This window comes from Macaca thibetana, chromosome 7, assembly GCF_024542745.1.
Source record: "Macaca thibetana thibetana isolate TM-01 chromosome 7, ASM2454274v1, whole genome shotgun sequence".
Lineage (NCBI taxonomy): Eukaryota > Metazoa > Chordata > Mammalia > Primates > Cercopithecidae > Macaca > Macaca thibetana.
The window spans coordinates 76165500-76186540 of record NC_065584.1 but is presented as its reverse complement, the minus strand read 5'-3'; the positions used below and the strand labels follow the sequence as shown (position 1 = coordinate 76186540).

At 36.9% G+C, this 21041-nt stretch overlaps 1 protein-coding gene across 9 annotated transcripts in view; it reads left to right on the top strand.

Annotated features, from left to right (window-relative positions):
• NUBPL (NUBP iron-sulfur cluster assembly factor, mitochondrial) overlaps positions 1 to 21041 on the top strand; it is a 310030-nt gene that overhangs the window by 33278 nt on the left and 255711 nt on the right. For 8 of the 9 annotated variants that reach the window (XR_007727517.1, XR_007727515.1, XR_007727518.1 and 5 more), the window contains one exon: positions 13290 to 13380. Coding sequence is in view for 4 of the 9 variants with exons in the window: in XM_050798332.1 (XP_050654289.1) it covers positions 13290 to 13380 (91 nt within the window). In the remaining 5 variants the exon portion in view is untranslated. Of the gene's footprint in view, positions 1 to 13289; positions 13381 to 21041 lie in introns of those variants that run through there. The other variant, XM_050798335.1, reaches the window with a different exon arrangement.

Genomic DNA, 21041 nt, shown 5'->3' with positions numbered 1-21041 from the left:
CCCCTATACAACACAGTTGAGAATATCTAAGTGATTATGGACAAATTCAGTTGAACCAATCCAAGAACCATCTGTACTAGACACTGTGTTTACCCATGGTGCCACCTCACAAAGCCTCCAGCCTTGTGAGGAAGACAGATATATTAATACATATTTATTTACATAGAAGGAAGAATATGGCAAGTGCAGCAGTTAGTGGGTATAAATAGTATATTAATATGAGAACAGGGAGAAATTAATTCCAACCCTTCAAAGGTAATAATTTGAAGGTGAGGTGTAGTTTTGGCAGGTAGAAAAATAGCAGAAGATAATTCTATGTTGAAGGAACTATGTAAGCAAAGTCATAGCAAGAAATGACAAGATATTTGGAATGAGAACTACAGAAAGTAGCTCAACTAGAAAGTAGTGCGGTGGAGTGGCATTTCTTCATTTCTCTTTGCTTAATTCTTATGGTCACAAGATGGCTGCCCCACTGAATTATAAAGAGGAAGAAAAAGAGTGTGTTCCCTTGTTTTTTATTTACAAGGAAAGAAAACTCTTACTAGACATTTTCTAGCTTCACTGATCAGGATTGGATCTCATAAACATCTTTTAGCTGCAAGGAAGACTGGGAATGTGGAGAATCTAAGACTTTCTACCTTTCCAGTGGGAGGTGAGTTCTGCCTATGAAAAGGAGGGGTGGGGTTAGGAGTTACTGTTGGGTAGCAACCAACAGTGTCTATAGATGATAATATCCTCTAGTTGTAAAAAAACAAAGGAAGAGAGAGATTGAGTCCAGGTTTGGGTAGTGAATGAAAAAAATGGTGATGCCATTTTCCAAAATGAATTTCTCAATCTAAAATTGAATTGGGTCCTTACTATATTAATGTCACTTACCTGCATCTAACCCTCAGTGTTTGGGACTCTATAATCTCACTTTCTGATCATGAAACCTGATGGAAAATAGAGGAGGCAGCTGGAAGTAGTACAGTGGTTTTTAAATGCTACTCCTAGGACTGGTGCCAACTTCCTGCATAAAAATCACCTGGGAGCTTGTTAAATAAATCAAAATCTCTGGGAATTGGTATTTTTAGGTCTGGGATTTGACCATCAATTTTGTTAACAAGCTCCTCGGGTGATTCTGATACATGGCTAGGCTTGGGTACTTTTGGTAGAAAAAGTATGGGCTATGGATTCAAGCAAATCTGAATTTGATTCCAACTCTTCACTTATTAGCTGTGTGAACTTACGCCAGGCATTTGATCTGTCACAGCTCAGGTCCCTCATCTGCTAAATGTGTAGTAATAATAATGATGATAATGGTTACTTTACAGAGCTTTTGTGAAATGTAGAGCTATCATATGTGTAATGTCACTAGTATAACACCCGGCATGTAGTGAGCATTCATTAAATCTGGCTATTATTATGTGTTAGCTTATAGTAAGTATGTGCATTTGATTTAGCATAGAAACACAAATTTCTGTACAACTACAACAAAAAGAAAAGCAGAATATAATAAATTGCTTCTGTTGTTGCTTACTATCTGTTATTTTCTAGGCTAAAGCACATGAGTCTTTATTTTCTTAACTGCATTTTTGGCTATGTCCATACTCTGTTATCTGTATAACTTAAAAATTGGCTAATATACCAAAAACTCTAATTTTTGTGAAATATGCTACTTAATATGTACTAGAGGCTATTTTTCATAGTGATCTCATGTAAAACCTTAAACTAGACATGGTTCCTGCTCTTAAACAAAAACCAGACAATATAAATTCAGATAAAAATAATAAGTGCACATTAAGGATCATTTTGTTATTCTTAAAGCTTTTATAGTTGCCTGGGTTAATAATTAGAATGTTATTTTTGATGGTTGTTTTGTATGAGAAATAAATACCCACTGAGAGTGAATGCTTGTTTTTCCTGCTTCCGTGCATAAAGAGGTCTTGGTGCACAGAAAGGAGAAAGATGCTAACATTGAATACATACTTTCTGCTAGGAATTTGACTTAATTTGTTGTATTGGAAAGAGGCAGCATATTGTAATGTTACCTGCAGACTCTGAAGCCCTGTTGCCTGGGTTCTTATCCCATTTTCTGCACTTGCACTACCTGACCTTGGATAAGTTACTAACCTTTGTGTGCCTTGGTTTCTTCATTGAGGGTTATTGTATACCTACTTCATAGGGTTGTCATGAGGATTAAATAATTTAAAATATATAATGTGTTTAGGATGTACCTGGCACATAGATAGTAGTATATGCACTGTGTTCATATAGTACTGTTAGCTTTTCTTTAAGTTTCACAAATTTGCAGTGCTCTATAATCTTCACAGAAATCCTATAAATTAGATCTCTCTCTCTCTCTTTTTATTTCGGTCTTAAAATGTCTTTATTGTATTTTAAAAAGTAGACCTTCTTAATCTTTACAGGTAAGAAAATTGAGGTTTGATGAGGTTAATAACTTAGCCATAATCACCCATCTATTAAGTGATACAAATACTAGTTCGCTTTTTCCTGCATCCTCCTATGCCTTTAATATGTTAGTTATTTTGTTAAAAAAAACCTTAAAAATAGTAATCACCTGACTGAGTGTGGTGGCTCACGCCTGTAATCCTGGCATGTTGGGAGGCCGAGGCAGGCAGATTACGAGGTCAGGAGTTCGAGACTAGCCTGGTCAGTATGGTGACACACTCTCTCTACTAAAAAAAAAAAAAAAAAAAAAAAAAAATTAGTGGGGCGTGGTGGCACGCACCTGTAGTCCCAGCTGCTCGGGAGTTTGAGGCAGAAGAATTGCTTGAACCCAGGAGGCGGAGGTTGCAGTGAGCCAAGATTGTGCCACTACACTCCAGCCTGGGCAACAGAGTGAGACTCTGTCGCAAAAAAAAAAAAAAAAAAAAAAAAAAAAAAAAAAAATTGTAATCACCTATGTGATTCATATGGTACTAAGTAACATTTTCATTTATCAAAAATTGTTACTACTTGGCAGTGGAATTAATAGATTAACTCTTTTTGAACTTCAAGTGAGATGCTAATATTTTTAAAAAGATCTGTTATTGACCCTTAATTTAAAATACTGCATCAAGGTATTCACAGATTAAAACAAGTCATATTGTAATAACAATTTAAATGAAATTAATTCCGTATATATTACTTACCTGGGCTTAGGTGCTAACATTTTTATAGCATCATTTTCTAGGTAATAATCATTGTGGTGCCTTGATAATTTTTCATAGTTTTTGAACTTTAATTTGATAGAGTTGTATAATAATGTCTATACGTGAATACAATACAATTGTTTATTTCACTCATGATTTAGATGATGTCTATGATGGAGTAGGTTATCTAAATCCTCAAGTTTCATACATTTTATAGAAAATACAAGCAATTATGCTAATGGAAAACCTGTAATATATATTAATATTAATTGATTTGAAACCTGTGTGTCTACCTCTATGGTGTCTTTTATAAGAATAATTCAGTGTACAGAATAAGAAACTTAACATCACATATTAAAATGAAAGATAAAGTGTTTTTTAAAAAATTTGAATGTATAATAGAGGGGTGAAAGTGTATTAGATTAGATCCTAAAGCCAATCTTCTATTAGGTATTTTTCCTTACCCGTTTGCTTTTCCTCCTCCTCCACAAGCACACACACACCACATTCAGTCAACACAGTTAAATAAAACACTGTGTTAAGATGATCTTCAGATAGGTAAAAATCTCCAAACTGCTTCTGCCTCCAACCCCTGCCATATTTTCTGTTACGGTTTTAGGCACATAGCATTATGTACAACATGCTTTGAAATTTCCCATTAGAAGCAGTAGCAATATTGTTAGCAGTAGCTCTAAAGAAGCTGTTGGCTGGATGTTTCCTCCTCAGTACTCTTTGGCCTACCTTTTAAAAATTTCTTTCAGTAAAGTGCAGCTTGCTGTCAGTAATTAATTCTCCTTACTTTGTTGAAGGAAGTTGCAGAATTTGATTATGAGTTAGAATGACAAGCCTTACCCTCATTTTACATTTAGTATATTGTACCATAGTTTCCCTTTATGTGTAACATATAGGTGGCAAAACTACTCCACATCCTTTGAATTTCATTACCTGATTCTGTCTAATAAGAATTTATCCAAATCTTTCTCATAGAACAATCCTTTTTCTTTTTTTTTTTTTTTTTGAGTCGGAGTCTCACTCTGTCGCCCACGAAGGAGTGCAGCGTCGTGATCTCAGCTCACTGCAACGTCCACCTCCCAGGTTCAGGCAGAACAATCCTTTTTTTAAATTTTTTATTTTATTCTATTTTATTTTTTGAGACGGAGCCTCTCTTTGTTGCCCAGGCTAGAGTGCAGTGGCGCGATCTCGGCTCACTGCAAGCTCCGCCTCCCAGGTTCACGCCATTCTCCTGTCTCAGCCTCCCGAGTAGCCCGGACTACAGGCGCCCGCCACCACGCCTGGCTAATTTTTTTCTATTTTTAGTAGAGATGGGGTTTCACTGTGTTAGCCAGGATGGTCTCTATCTCCTGACCTCGTGATCCTCCCGCCTCAGCCTTCCAAAGTGCTGGGATTACAGGCGTGAACCACCGTGCCCGGCCAGAACAATCCTTTTTTAAAAAATTATTTACAAAACTTCTTTCTAACTTGGCTTTCACTAATTCATTTTTCCTCTCTCATTTTTTTTTCCATCAGGAAATTTTTTTCCCCCATCCCATCTCCTTGAGGAACAGGAAGGGCCTTTAATTTTTAGCGGAGCAGTGTTGGAAGGGTCATTGAGGAGAAGAGAGCACAGCATATGGAACTGTGGGTTTCAAAACCAGCTCCGCTGGGCTGCTCTGATTTTGAGTCGGAAGGGTGGATCAAGTGCTCTGTTCATATCTGATCTTATAATTGCTTTTCTTTAGAAGAGCTGCTCTCAGAATTATAAATACTCTTCCCTGCATTGCAGTTTAGTTAAGGACATTCTTAAGGAATTGATGTTAGTTTTCCAGCATCTTTGCTGAAGTACTTTATTTATTTGTTCTTGTTTAGTTAGGTTTCTAGGTTTCCAGGCTTTGATTTTGGCAGCAAAATGACTAGTTGGTATCACAGATAACTATGATTTTTAGAGCTTAGGGTCTATAAGCATCTTCTGCATTTTTATAAGCACTACATGGTAGTAGAAGGCTTTCTAATTTTCTCTGTATTTGAAGACTTTACTTACTAAGGGCTTTTATTTTTATGTTTTTTAAATTATACAGACCAAGAATTTAAAGTTTTTCTTCTCTTAATCTTAGGTGTTTTATTCCTGATTTACTTTTCCCTCCATACTAAATGAAAATGTAGCACTTAAGGCAACTGTTTTCCTGTTAAAGAAGAAGTTGCTTCTCTAGTTCTGGAAAGAAAAACCCAAATTTGCAGCTTTTTAATATTTGAAACCTATTGTACTAAATCTTGCTAGTAAGCAGATAACCTTCTGTTTGGTTAACTTTTTCATATCATGTTGTGACTTTAGTTTTCAAAGAGTTATGCAGTGTACTTTATCATATATATATATATATATTTTTTTAGACGGAGTCTCGCTCTGGCACCCAGGCTGGAGTGCAATGGTGCGATCTCTGCTCACTGCAACCTCTGTCTCCCGGGTTCAAGCAATTCTCCTGCCTCAGCCTCTCAAGTAGCTGGGATTACAGGTGCTGCCACCACGCCTGGATAATTTTTGTAGTTTTAGTAGAGACAGGGTTTCATCATGTTGGCCAGACTGGTCTTGAACTTCTGACCTCAAATGATCCTCCCGCCTCAGCCTCCCAAAGTGCTGGGATTACAGGCGTGAGCCACTGTGCCCAGCCATATTTTTTAATAAAGCCATCATAGAACCATATCCATTCTTTGTACTAGATTTTCTTTCATGAAGTCTATTTTTTTTTGGAGTTGAGGTCAATAGAGAAATGAAGATGATATTAGATTTTCTGGGGAGAAAACTGTTGTTAGGAATAGACTGCAAAGAAATTTATGACCCCCTTTTTAACACCAGAATATTTTTAAGCTATATATTTTTGTATAATTATTATAATATTATTTAATTTTAAGTCCTATAACTTAAAATGTTAGTGTAGAAGTATTAGAAGAGGGACTTTCTTGAAATCATAGTATGTTAAAGCTTATAAGAGACCTTAGGGATTGTATAGTAAGCAATACTGAAATTCTAGAGTAACAGATGGAAGTTTGTTCATTCATTCATTAGTTCATTTACTTACCCATTCAACAAATATTTAATTTTTACCATTCAGAATACTTGGGGATATTCCTGTCCTTATGGAGCTTACAGTAAATAGATAATAAACATCACAAGTAAGTTAAATAGTATGTTAGAAGGTGATACAAGACAACTAAGATGGGGGAGGGGTAGTGCTTAAGGGTTAATGCTGGTTTGCATTTTAAAATATGATAGTCTCCATTGAAAAGATAACACTTGAGCAGAGAAGAGAAGAAAATGAGAGTAGACTGTATGACTATCTGAGGGAAGAGTATCTCAGGGAGAAGGAAGAGCTGGGACAAAGGCCAATAGGTGGGAGCAAGCCTAGTATACCATGCAAAGAATAGTAATAAGGCCAATGTGATTTCTGGAGGAAGAAGTGGAATGGAGTAATAGGTGATGAAAATTACTAGGTTTGGGAGGCAGGAGGTGGGTGGGGAACTGGCTGGGTTATATGGGGTGAATGATTTTAAGGACTTCGGCTTTTACAGGAATGAAATGGGAGGAGTGATGGCAATGAAGGGTTTTGAGCAGAGTAATAACACAATCTGACTTACGTTTCATCTGAATCATTCTTGCAACCCTGTTGAGAAGAAATGCTGGAGTAAAGTCAGATTTAGCAAATAACAAATTTGAATTTCAGATAAACAACAATTTTTTAATGTATATGTCCCATGCAATATTTATTGATTATTCACACATAAGGCAGAATGTTTACTATATATTTTTAAAAAATCATTTGAAAAAGACATCTTTAATGTTATTGTTGATTACTATAGATTATTGTTATTATGATCCTGCTGTTCCCAAGTCTTAGTAGCAAATTTTCATCTTTCTTTCCTGTATTATCTATATTTCGGTTTTGCATGTTGTGGTCATCTTATATCCTAGAGTGCTACATATATAGGTTGTTGGATGGCAGCCTGGACCTAATGAATCAGAATTTCTGGGATGTAATAGGGAATCTCTGTAACTACCTACTCTTCTAGGTTCTGGGTATATAGTAGTGAACAAAGCATGCAAAAATCCTTACCCTCATGTGATTTACATTCTAGTAGGGGAGATAGTAAACAATAGGTAAATACATTTGCACTCCATATCTGCTGGTTTTGCATCTGTGTATTTAACCAACTGTGGATCAAAAATATTTTTAAAAACCCAATAAAAATAACAATACAAAAATAAAAAGTAATACAAATAAAAATACAGTATAATAACCATTTACATAAAATTTATATTGTATTTGGTATTATAAGTAATCTAGAGATGATTTAAAATATATGGGAGGATGTGCGCAGGTTATGTGCAAATACTATGCCATTTTATATAAGAGTCTGAAGATTGGCCAGGCGTGGTGGCTCACGCCTGTATCCCAGCACTTTGGGAGGCCAAGGCAGGCGGATCATGAGGTCAGGAGATCGAGACTATCCTGGCTAACACAGTGCACAGTGAAACCCCATCTCTGCTAAAAATACAAAACAATTAACCAGGCGTGGTGGCGGGCGCCTGTAGTCTCCTGGCTACTCGGCCGACTGAGGCAGGAGAATGGCGTCAACCCGGGAGGCGGAGCTTGCAGTGAGCCGAGATGGCGCCACTGCACTCCAGCCTGGGCGACAGAGCGAGACTCAGTCTCAAAAAAAAAAAAAAGGATTCTGAGGATTTTGGTATGGGGGCAGAGGTGTCCTGGAACCAAAGCCGTGCAGATACCTAGAAACAACTGTATATAATATGTTGAATACTAATATAGATACTAAGAAGAAAGAAAAAGCAGGGTGGGGAATAGGAAATGTGTAGTGTTGCAATTTTAGATAGTGTGGCCAGTGAATGCCTTACTATATGGTTATGTTTAAATCAAGACGTAAAGGAAGTAAGAGACAGGTGGATACTCAGGGGAATAGGATTTCTGACTGAAGGAATAGCAACTGCAAAACTCCTAGATCTGGGGTGTTCCTTGTGTGTTTAAGAAGCTGCAAGAGGGTAGTATGTATGGAGTGGATTAGAAAAGGGGAGAGTAGGAGATGAGGTGAAAGAGGTATGGTAAGTGGCTGGTGGTTGTTGATTAGTGGTTAGGCTTCATGATACATTGGAGAGAGACTTGGGATCCTAGACCCAGGAGTGACATTATCTCTGGGACTTAGTTTCTTCATCACTAAAAATTAGGAGACTAAAAATGATCTCTTAGGTTTCTTCCTACTCTAAAATAGAGTCTTTAATTTGAAATTGATTATTGGCCAGGTGTGGTGGCTTACACCTGTAATCCCAGCACTTTGGGAGGTCGAGGCAGGAGGATCACTTGAGCCCCAGAGTTTGAGACCAGCTGGGGCAACGTGGTGAAAACCTGTCCCTACAAAAAATGAAAAAAAAAATTAGCTGGATATGGTGGCCGGTGCCTGTAGTTCTAGTTACTCAAGACATTGGGGTGGGAGGATTGTTGCTTGAGCCAGGGAGGTCAATGCCCCTATAGCCCTACTGCACTCTAGAATGGGCGACAGAGCAAGACCCTGTCTGAAAAAACAAACAAAAAGAAATCTGTCATTTATCTTCCATTTCTACTTTGTACCTCTTTTGAGAGCAGTTATTAATACTTTTCATTTGGGATTCTTCTGTACGTTTCCTGAGCTCCTCTCAGGTTGTGTTCCAACGAACCAGGTGATTTTTTTTTTCTTTTATGCTGCTCTTGTTTCTCTTTTTTCCTGATTGCACTTGAAGATTTAGACAGTCCTTTGATAAACAGTAGGAAATTTTTCTCTTATCACCTTGTTAACCATTAGCTTTTCTGACAATCAGATTCTTACTTAATCTTAGCTAATAGAATTTGGAAACATGTATTTTTCTCTACTAAGAGATTGAAATTCTTATGATTGGCAGCTTGATGTAAAGCTAGGCAGTAAGGAAGAAAGAAGAGGTTTGAATAATTTCTAAATTGAATAAACACCAACTGCCAGTCCAAGATTAAACTGAATATAATATACAGGGAATCATGGGAGTCTTAGCAGGGTACTTCTGTGGAAGTACAACTTTTAGGTAGGTCTTATTTAGAAATAATCGAGTGGGTGCGTTCTAAGATATTGTTTTGATGGGTTCTATTAGCAGAAGACATGGATAAAAGGAACATGTCATGAAGCTTTACAATCTTATTTAGTATAAATTGTGTTGGAAGAACAAAGCAGTATCAAAACTGTGGTTCATGTCTTTGAAATCCAACACACAAAAATAGGGCATGTAGGCTCTCAAATTGCAGCTTTCATACAGTAGTAATAAAACAGTATAATCACTCTTGAATAATTCTGCCACCTTTTACAACTTCCAGAGTGTGTTATAAATTATAAACAAATCCAAAAAGCTAATTGTTATCTTGGGGTTTGATCTATCTTGTTTTATGTCATCTGCTAGGTTTTGAGATCTGTAGGAGAGTCAGAAAAAGAGTATATTGTTAGATACCAACATTAGGTTAAGTTTATGGTGACATTAAAGACGACAATCACACTTTACAATAGTAAGTTTACAGTTATTTTTGCTAATAGTAATTTTTTTAATCTGTTGTGTATTTGGTAGCTTTTGTAGTGAATATTCCTTTGAATCTGGCTGAAATTGAAGAAAATCCTAATTGGAGCTTTATTGACTAAATATAATTATTATAGGAGGAGTAAGTTGGAAAGGATTCATAAAAGTTAGCTGGTTAGACACCCAGCTGCATACATTTATTTATAGGCTTTTACCTTGCTCATTTATTTTCCTAACAGTATAAAACTGGAAGTTTAAAGTGAAAGACCATTTACATACTTAAAATAGGAACCTATTTAAAAATAATGGAATAAATTATGAAAAACAAATGAAGTTTATTTGGCACCTTTTGAACATTACTGAATTCTAGACTTGAAAATCTGTTTAAATTTATTTTTATAGCAATGGTAACTGTACTGCTCCAGTAGCTGTGCCAATTGTAAGTATAATATGCTTTAATTAATGTATGCTTTGGTGTTTCTGTTAATGGGCACTGATTTTATTCATGATAAATAAAATCTAAGCAAGACATCCTAATTTAGTTCCAGTAAAATAGTCTGAAAAGTGTGCTTTTTATTTTTAAAATCTAGCCAATTAAGGATGAGAAAGTAAATCTTTACTGAGATAGCTCCTCTGACTCTGATGCTGAAAGAGATGACTGGCCTGCCTGCTCTTGGCGCTAACAGAATTGCATTGTTGGATGATTGAATAGCTTCATTATGAAAAACTTTACTCTCTAAATTGAATGTTGACTAACTATGACATGTGGACCAAATCCTGCCGGTTTTTGTGAAGTTTTATCGGAACACAGCCATGTTAATTTATTTACATATTGTTTATGGCTGCCTTGATACTACAATGGTAATGTTGAGTGGTTACCACAGAGATCATATGATCCTGAACGTCTAAAATGTTTGCTGTGGGCCTTTTAAGAAAAAGTGTCCTCTATATCTAAGTTTTTGGAGTTAGATCCTGTTAAAGTTCTGTTGGAGGTTTATGAGGTTAGCATTTTCATGTTTAATTTCCCATTCTACTTCATTTTAAGAAAGAATAAATGGTCATTTTGAATGTAAGTTTCTGGCTTTCTCATTATGAGTATGGATAATACCACCTTGCAGTGTTGCTGTGAGGATAAGTGAAAAAATGTACATAGAATGCTTAGTTAAGTGCCTGGCACCCAGAAGGAATTCAAGCAATGGGGAGATGCAATCAGGGAAAGTCTTGGTGTCTGGGTGATTTAAGATGGTATGTTTTTATAGGTTCCGATTTATCCATAGGGCTAGCAGTGGAGGCCTAGTTTATCCGGCATCTTAATATGACTTTGCTGTCTAATGTCCCTTTATCCTGTTCTTCCTCAGTCCTTAATCCCTTTGCCCCTCTCTTTCTCTTTCCTCTCTTTCTCTTTTTCCCCCTGATCTTTATATTTTCCTCCCTTTGTTTCCTTTTTGATATATACAAGCATTGGTACTAAATTTAGGTTAGTCTCTTAGAGTATGTAGAGAACCTAATATGTAGAATATTGTCAGTTACTGTTATTTCTATTCTCTAGGAATCAGAAGAACTTGAAAATCTTGTAATTTCCCCCTCCTTAATTTTTACATAACGTATATTGGTTGCAATCTAGGCATATGTAAAACCTACTCTTACCAGAGCAAATGTTAAGGGAGATCTTCAGTTTTTTTTTGACCATTGTGCCAAGAGTTCATCTTTAGCAAGCTTGGTTTTCTTCTAGAAGCAGGATAGATGATAGATCTTTCCTAGCATTTTGAAGGAAACTTGAAAACCTAGTGATGATAAAATTGACCCTAGCAATCTTATATTTGTTAGAACACTTAGTTATGTTCTTGTTTCATGTAAACATAAACTTAAAAAGCTGTTATTTTACTTGACAGGTATTGTTAGAAAATCAATTTGAAACTTAGGACCTAACCCCCTTCATGTTATTGTAAAATCAGCATTGATATAAATAAGAGAACAAGGAAAGAGAATCTTAAAATAGCTTTTGTTTTTATTGGTATTTATTATTATTTAGTGGTAGTTTTTAGTTCTTGTAGGTGTCATAAAAATACAGAAAAGAGATAAAATTCTAGGATGATAGTTATAGCATTAGCAGAACTTTATATAATAGAAGTAACAATTAGCCATATTTCTAGATTTAGGTCCCCTCATTTGAAAATCTTGTTATCCATAGTAAATTTAATTGTTTTAATTTAGCTAAATTCTTCTGTCTGTGGTTTAAAAAATAGTTAAATTGGTCAAACTTCTTATTGACTGTTCCTCCCTTCTTAAATCTAATACTTAAATGCATTAAGCTTAAATTTTATATATCACCATTCTATTAAAAATCAAGTATCCTTCGTATTTTCTCATTTATTTTACATAAAGCTGAGATTTTCACAGAGGCAGATATTAATCCCATTTTTTTCCTCTGAGGTCACTGAGTCATACAGAAATATTATATATATATATATTTAAACTGCAGTTTTAGTCAGTATAAAGTTGGAAACACAAATGTTAGATTTACCTTATTTTGTATATTCATAGGAACCAGATAACAATTTTAAAAGTTTTTTTTTTTTTGTCTAGAAATAGGTAGGTAACATGGAAGAGGAGTGATTGCTTCAGTTTTTCAAAAAATTTTGTTGAAGGGTTGAGTTTTATTCTGCAGGATTTGAGGAGAGTAGTAGGAAACTTGTAAGACTTGATGAAACATAACTCTAAGACATATTGTGTTAGCGTTCTGTTTACTTGTAGATGAGCAAAACCAATAACAGATTGATTTCATCTATCAAAGGAGAAAGAAGAGAGGGGGAGGAGAAAAAAAGAGACATATTTTTTAATAGTGAATTTTGTTTTCCTTTCCTTGGCTAAGCTGCTGATTAATTGATAGCCAGCAAAGAGCCCAGACAGGGTATCCTGTCCTTCAGCAGCTGGATGCATCATCAGAGAAAACAGTTTTAGTTGTTTCTGAATCCTCTAGAAGACGTTTTGTATTTAATTGTGACTTGCATATAAGAGGTTGTCTCTGTGTTAGGTGTGCCAGTATCTTTGTTAGCGCTTCCATCTCATTTATGCCAGATCTGCATCAGAATTTCTCACTTGCTTTATTATGGCCCTGTTTCCATGATCTTTTTTTATTTTGTCTTCTTTGGTGTATTAGACAGGCTTTCCAAAAGTTAATGTTGTGTCTTTGGGGTTTTGCTTGCCATCACAAGTCATTATTTTAAAATTGTTCGCATGTAATTTGTTCTCAAACTCATGTTCAGATCAAAAAGGTCTTAGTCTGCTTGAGACTATATGGGAGATCTGAACTACAATATGTAAAGCATATAGGGTGGATTTCTTTAGTCAGGTATCTGGATGATATTAGTAAATCATAAAAAGTGTTGACCCTAAGCAATTTATGCTCTTTTACTTCACTGTTGCTTTGGAAGTTTAGGTTATGATTTGTAATATTTTGCCAATTTTATTTTCTGTAGTCAGATTACTGTTGCTATGTGCTTCACCTTTGAGAAGAGTGGGAACAATCTTACGGTAAAGTGTTTTTGTTTTGTTTTATATTTTTATTTATTTTTTTACAGTCCAAGGCCATTGGTTTGCTAGATGTGGATGTGTATGGACCTTCAGTTCCAAAGATGATGAATCTGAAAGGAAATCCGGAATTATCACAGAGTAAGTAAAGAAGAGATTAATATTATTATAATAGTTGCACTTTTATTAATACTTACTGGGTGTCAGACCTTATGCTAGATGCAATATATACTTTATACACAATGTAGTGTAAGTCCTCACTTAAGTTAATAGATTCTTGGGAACTGTGACTTTAAGTGAATGATACGTTAATTGATTTAAACAAGAGTTAAGTTCCTATGGCATATTTCTGGTCACAAAAACTTCACCAAACTTCTAAATAAAGACCCAAAACACTTGTAATATTAAACAAAGAAATAAATTTGGGTTGTAAATACATTTAAGAAAGATTAATAAAAACAATATAATTATTTACACAATTTTTAGTGAATCAGTGAGTGAAAGCAGTCATAGTGGTGGTGGGTTAAATCAAGGAATAGTGTTTGCAAAGTGAAAATTATAAGGAGCATCTCCTACCATCATGCAGTTCAAGAATAACCAATATGGCAGATCATTGAGCATTTTCTTACTGCATCATTTATTGTGCTTTTGTATAATTATCATATACTTTACTGGTTTTTTTTTTTTTTTTTTTTTTTTTTTTTTGAGACGGAGTCCCACCCTGCTGCCCAGGCTGGAGTGCAGTTGTATGATCTCGGCTCACTGCAACCTCTGCCTGCAGGGTTCAAGTGATTCTCCTGCCTCAGCCTCCCAAGTAGTTGGGACTACAGGTGCATGCCACCACGCCCAACTAATTTTTGTATTTTTAGTAGAGATGGGGTTTCACCCTGTTGGTCATGCTGGTCTTGAACTCCTGACCTCAGGTGATCCACCCACCTCACCCTCCCAAAGTGCTGGGATTACAGATGTGAGCTACCACACCTGGCCCACTAATTTTTATCTGGCAATCATTTGTATCTATTCATTCATCTTCCAACCCACTTATTCTGGTTCAGGGTTGGGGGTGGCTGGAGCTATCCTGGCAGCTCAGGGCACAAGGCAGGAATCATCCCTGGACAGGAGGCCATTCCATTGCAGGGTACACTCACACACCCACACTCATTCAGACTGGGACCATATAGACAACGCCAGTTCATCTAATGTGCATAGCTTTGGGATGTGGAAGGAAACCACAGTACCCAGAGAATACCCACGTAGACCTGGGGAGAACATGCAAACTCGACACAAGACTGTGGTCATGGCTGGAAATTGTTTTTTTTTCTTTATTATTGTTACAACAAACTGATGTTGAAAGAAAACAATTTTATTGGAGGACCTGCTGTATAGTGATTCAGAAAACAGACATGGAAGACTATACTTTCAGGAATCACTTCTATAATTCGCTACTAGAGAAGTTTCTCTGAACATGTAGAGCACCGAATTTTAATAAAATAAAAAAAAGTATATATATAAAAAGACATCAGACATGGTACTAGACTGTCTGGGTTTGATTCTCAGCTCTGTCCATTTACTAGCTGTATGACCTGAGTAAATTATTTTAATCTCTTTGTGCCTCAGACCCCCATATGTAAAATAGTTGCAACTACTGTGAGGAATAATATAATGCATTTAGCAGAGTTCCTGGAACATACTAAGTGATCAGAAATGCTAGATCGTCATTATTGTCTATATTAAATGTGTGGATATATGGGATTATTTGAATAGAAAATATATTTGTGTTTAGAAGAGATAAAAATTATTTTCTCTAATCAGATTTCTTGGTCAGATTTGTTTTAAAGTGATGGAAAAAAAACCCCAAAACATCTTCTTTCCCCACCTCTTTACTAGAAAGAAGTAATTTTTTAACACCTCTTTAATATTTACTGCTGTTGTCATTGCATTTTAAAAATAAAGCTATCAAAAGCTTTAAGAACAAGGAAATGTTATTATCAAAAAATGAATTAGCTTGGCTTAGTGGCTCACATGACTGTAATCCCAGCACTTTGGGAGACTGAGCTGGGAGGATTGCTTGAGCCTGGGAGTCCAAGACATGCCTGGGCAATATAGTGAGACAAAAATAAAAAAATTAGCTGGGCATGGTGGTTCACACCTGTAGTCCCTGATACTCATGGGACTGTGGTAAGAGGATCACTTGAGCCCAGGAAGTCAAGGCTGCAGTAGACCATGACTGCACCACTGTACTCCAGCCTGGATGACAAAGCAAGATCCTGTCTCAAAAAAAAAAAAAAAAAAAAAAAAAGAAAACGGAATTGGAAAAACTGATGTTTTTTTAAAAGAATGGTTTTATGGGAAATTGGTTTATTGATTTGTAATTATAATGACTATTAAATTGAATGATTTCTTTATGTTTCTTATCGGGCTTTTTATTTTCCATTGTTCTAGAGAAAATGACTATATTTACTGCTGGGTATTTGTTGAATTATCTCTGTAGGTAATAGAAGTATTATTTTTGTTGTCATTAAAAGTTAATTCAGTATTGCTTACCATTTAAGAGGCTTTTGTTTGTGGTTTAGTTGTTGGAGCCAATTATAATGTTAAGTTTTGGATAATTCTTTATGACACAGTAAAGATTATCCCTAACATTTTGAAGAAAACTTACAGATTTTAGTGATGTTAACATTGACCCTAGCTGTAGTATATTGCAAGTACCCGCTTAATTATTTTCTTGTTTGATGAAACATAAACTTAAAAAGCTGTTATTCTGGTTTCTTTTTTCTTAACTTTTTAGTGGAATACATACTTAGTTTGCAAATATATGACATGAGCCAAGGTGTCAAGCTTTCACAAAGAAGGAGTAATGAATTTGCATACTTTAAATGATAAATTCGTTATGTTTGTCTCTTGATTAAAGTAATATGAAAACTAGTACATGCAGAACATGAGGAATGGCAAAATGGAGCCCACAGTGTCATTCTTTTCTTAAGTAGTCTGCTTGGTATATGCCAACATAAATACTCGAAGTCAACTTTAATTTCTTTCTTCTCATTTTACTGAAGCTGTAATCTTAAATTTGATGTTTGCAAATTGGCTGCCAGTAAATAGGCTTTCGGGTAAAGATGAGGTACTAGAAATCTTGGAAAGGCTGAAAAAAGAAAAAGACAAAAAAAAAAAAACAACCAAAAAACCAAACCATTTCTTTTTGACAAGCTGATCTTAAGTCCCCCAAGAAATAAACTGAATGATTAAGGCGTTCACTTAAAAGAATGTAGAATCTTGAAAACCCAACTTATAAATTATTTTTGAATCTTAGAAAAACCTGCCACCATTCTACTAATTGGCATCATTCTGACATTTCTACATTTTTCATGTTAATTTATCCTATTCTGCTCTCTATTACAGAAGACACAATACAATACAAAATTACCTAATTAACAATAAAGAAAAACTATGAAAGACTTGTTTTCAGCAGTTCAGGTTTTGGGCAGATAGACCAGTGAATTGAATCCCACCTTTATAGGTGTTCCTCTGTTCTTAGACTCAGCTGGACAGCCTTGCAAGCAGTGGAGTTTCAGAATTACCTTTCTCCTTATTATTTAAATAGATGTATAGCTGAATTGTCAATGTAGTTTTTGACAATTTGTTCATTTTAAAATGATATGTTCGGGTTGGCAGATCATACATTTATCTACATTCTCTTCATACCTTTTTTTGGGAGGGTGGAGGAAATTGTAGAAAAACAAAACATTTTGCATTTAAGTCATTTTAGCCTTCATTACCAAGAGAAATTTTCTGTTTGATTTTTAAAAAGTGAATTCAGTAATTGAAGAAGATTTTAAGTTTATAATAGTTTTGAGTTTCTTAAGCTGAGAATGTTTCTGTCAGATCAGATTAAAATGACAATAGTGATTTTTCTATGTTACCATGCAAAACTATGGTAATGGAAAGTCTAGTCAGTTTGTGGAAAGGGCATTATGCAAAAACATCAACAGGCTGACATTATAATGACTGAAGATGACCAGTTACTTTGGGAAGCTAATGGGATTTAGAATAAAACCTAAGCATCCTTGGAGAAACTAGCATCTAAGCATGAATATAACCTTCTTTAAAAAAAGAACAAATAACAATTTTTTTCCTCCATTTTAACTTTCCAGATAGTGTCAAATTCAGATTTCATAGTATAGTATAGCCAAATTATAGTCGTAGAAATTATTGTAGGTTTTCAATTGAAATGGCAAATGAATATTAAACGGTTGTTGCACAAGAGCGATAACACATCTTTCTCTTAGTAGATATTAATAGAAATATCTGCTTTGAAAAATCACTTTCAGAATACTGATGAATTTATTACTACTTAGTTTTACTGAAGAGTCTTTAAATGTAATGAGCTAATAAGGTAGAAAATTTCAAGACCTGTGGAAAGAGTTTACTAAAATGGACATGTTAAGTATTTTATTGAGGATGACATAGTGTTTATTAGTGATTCTGAGTAGGATCCACTTGTCTTTTCTATTGTGGCATAGTAGTTTTGCACTCATGGCACAGTTTTCTTCTCTATTTGTTTAAAGTTAGTAAACTTTTTTCGAGTTTAGGAATGAATGTGTATGCAGGCTTGTGAGACAGAGAAGTGTGGAAAATCAGCTTCGGCAAATGACCTTTTATAATCTCTGGTAACAACTACAAAGAAGGCACTAAGATATTCCCTCCCTCCCTCCCTCCCTCCCTCCCTCCCTCCCTCCCTCCCTTCCTTCCTTCCTTCCTTCCTTCCTTCCTTCTCCTCTTTCTTCTTCTCTTCTTTTTTCCTTCCTCCTCTTCCTCCTGCCTTCTCCCTCCTCCCTTCTCCCTCCTTGTCTCCTACCTTCTCCCTCCTCCTCATCTACTCCCTTCACCCTCTTCCCTTCTCCCTCCTCATCTCCTTCTCCCTCCTCTCTTCTCCCTCCTCCCTCCTCCTCTCCTCTTCCCTTCTCCCTCCTCCTCCCCTCCTCCCTCCTCCTGTCCTTCTCCCTTCTCCCTCCTCCTCCCCTCCTCCCTCCTCCTCTCCTCCTCCCTTCTTCCTCCCCCTCTTCTCTTCCCTTCTCCCTCCCTGTCTTCACCTTCGGTCTCTCTCCTCCTCTCCTCTTCCCTTCCTCCTCCTCCTCCTCTCCTCCCTTCTCCCTCCTCCTCTTCTCCTCCCTTTTCCTTCCTCTTCTCCTCCCTCCTCCCTTCTCCCTTCTTCTTCCTCCTTCTTCTCCCTCCTCCTCCTCCCTTCTTCTTCTTTCTTTTTCTTTCTTTTTTTTTTTTTTTTTTTTTTTTTTTTTGAGACAAAGTATCACTCTGTTGCCCAGGCTGGAGTAAAGTGGTGCCATCATAACTCGCTGCAGCCTCAAACTCCTGGGCTTGAGTGATCGTCCCACCTCAGCCTCCCGAGTAGTTGGGACCATAGGCATGTGCCACCATACTGGCGAATTTTTAATTTTTTGTAGAAATGGGGTCTCACTGTGTTGCCCAGGCTGGTCTTGAGCTCCTGCACTCAAGCAATCCTCCTGCTTTGGCCACCCAAAGTGCTGCGATTACAGGGCTGAGCCACCATAACCTGGCCTGGAACAGAGATTTCTTAAAGGTAACTTCAGTGCTTAAAGAATGAGAGTAAACTCATTGTGATTCCTGAAGTCACTCTGTTGTTTCCTTCCAGATCTGGGGGTGTTGCTGAAGTTGTTAACATGCAAGATCACATTCCTATCCAAAGCATGGAGTTCCCAGTGGGTGTCACAGCTATTTGCTGCTCAGCTTGTGGGTGTTAGCCCACCAGGTTAGGGTGGTTCTGGGGATGCTCCCCAGATACTTCCAATTTTAAGATGACTAGTACAGTAGCCTCATGGGCCACAGAGGGCAGGGCATATTGTTGGCTCTTTGGGGTATCACAGATATGTGGACTGCAGGAGGCTCCCCCAGCTGGTCTTAATGCTTGTGAGGACTGCAGGAGACCACAGTGGTGAGGTCTGTAGGTGTCCAAGGTTTTGATGGGGGTTGTTGGAATATTCTTGCTTACCTCTTCACTACAGGGAAAAATTCTTCCTGATTCCCGGCTGATCCTGGTTGCCGGGATAGGGTTGTGGAGTTGGTGTATCCAAATGTAGTTATTTGTTTGTTGTTCTGGCTGTCTTTGTGAGGAGGATGAGTGCCAGGGGCTTAGTCAGCTGTCTTGCTAACATCACTCTATCTTGTTCTTTAAAGGGGCAATCATTACAGAAATGGAAGAAAAAAGAATAGTGATATTTCACTGGAAAACTTGGCTATTCACCTTCTCTAATTTCAGTTTAGAAACTTAAATAGCTGGCCGGGCATGGTGGCTCACGCCTGTAATCCTAGCACTTTGTGAGGTCAAGCAGGGCAGATTGCCTGAGCTCAGGAGTTCAAGACCAGCCTGGGCAACATGGTGAAACCCCGTCTCTACAGAAATCCAAAAAAAATTAGCTGGGCATGGCAGTGTGCACCTGTAGTCCCAGCTACTCGGGAGGCTGAGGCAGGAAAATTGCTTGAACCTGGGAGGTGGAGGTTGCAGTGAGCTGAGATCACGCCACTGTATTTCAGCCTGGGTGACAGAGTGAGACTCCATCTCAAAAAACAACAACAACAACAACAAAACACCAGGGACCAGTGCTGGTATGTGACCTTTCTAACAAAGAATTCAAAATAGCTATGTGAGGAAACGCAAAGAAAATCAAGATAACAAAAAGAAAGAATTCAGAATTCTATTAGATAAATTTAAGAAAGAGATTGAAATAATTAAAAAGATTCAAGCTGAAATTCTTGAGCTGAAAAATGTAGTTGGCATGCTGAAGAATGCATCAGTCTTTTAATAGAATTGATCAAGCAGAAGAAAGAATTAGTGAGCTTGAAGACAGACTATTTGAAAATATACAGTCAGAGGAGACAAAAGAAAAAATTATAAAAAACAGTGAAGCACAACAACAGGATCTAGGAAGTAGCCTCAAAAGGGTAAATCTAAGGGTTATTGGCCTTAAAGAAGAGGGAAGATAAAGAGCTGGAGGTAGAAAGTTCATTCAAAGGATAACAACAGATCACTTCTAAAACCTGGAGAAAGATATCAATATCCAAAAGAACAATAAGGTTATAAAACGTGAAACAGATTTAACCCAAAGAAAACTGCCCCAAGGCATTTAATAATCAAACTCCCAAAGATCAAGGATAAAGAAACAATCCTAAAAGCAGCAAGAGAAAAGAAATAAATGATATACAATGAAGCTCCAATACCTCTGGCAGCAGACTTTTCAGTGGAAACCTTACAGGCCAAGAGAGAGTGGCATGACATATTTAAAGTGCTGACGGAAAACACTTTTACCCTAACATAGTATATCTGGTGAAAATATCCTTCAAGCATCAAGAAGAAATAAAGACTTTCCCAGACAAACCAAAGCTGAGGGATTTTTAACACTAGACTTGAGCTACAGGAGATGTTAAAGGGAATACTTCATCAGAAGGAAAAGGACACAGGCTGAGCGTGGTGGCTCACCGCTGTAATCCCAGCACTTTGGGAGGCCAAGGCGGGCAGATCACCTGAGGTCAGGATTTCGAGACGAGCCTGGCCAACATGGTGAAACCCTGTCTCTACTAAACATACAAAAATTATCTGGGCATGGTGGCTGGTGCCTGTACTCCTAGCTACTTTGGAGGCTGAGGCAGGAGACTCACTTGAACCCAGCAGGCGGAGGTTGCAGTGAGCCGAGATCATGCCACTGCACTCCAGTCTGGGTGACAGAGTGAGACTGTCTCAAAAAAAAAAAAAAAAGAAAAGGACATGAATG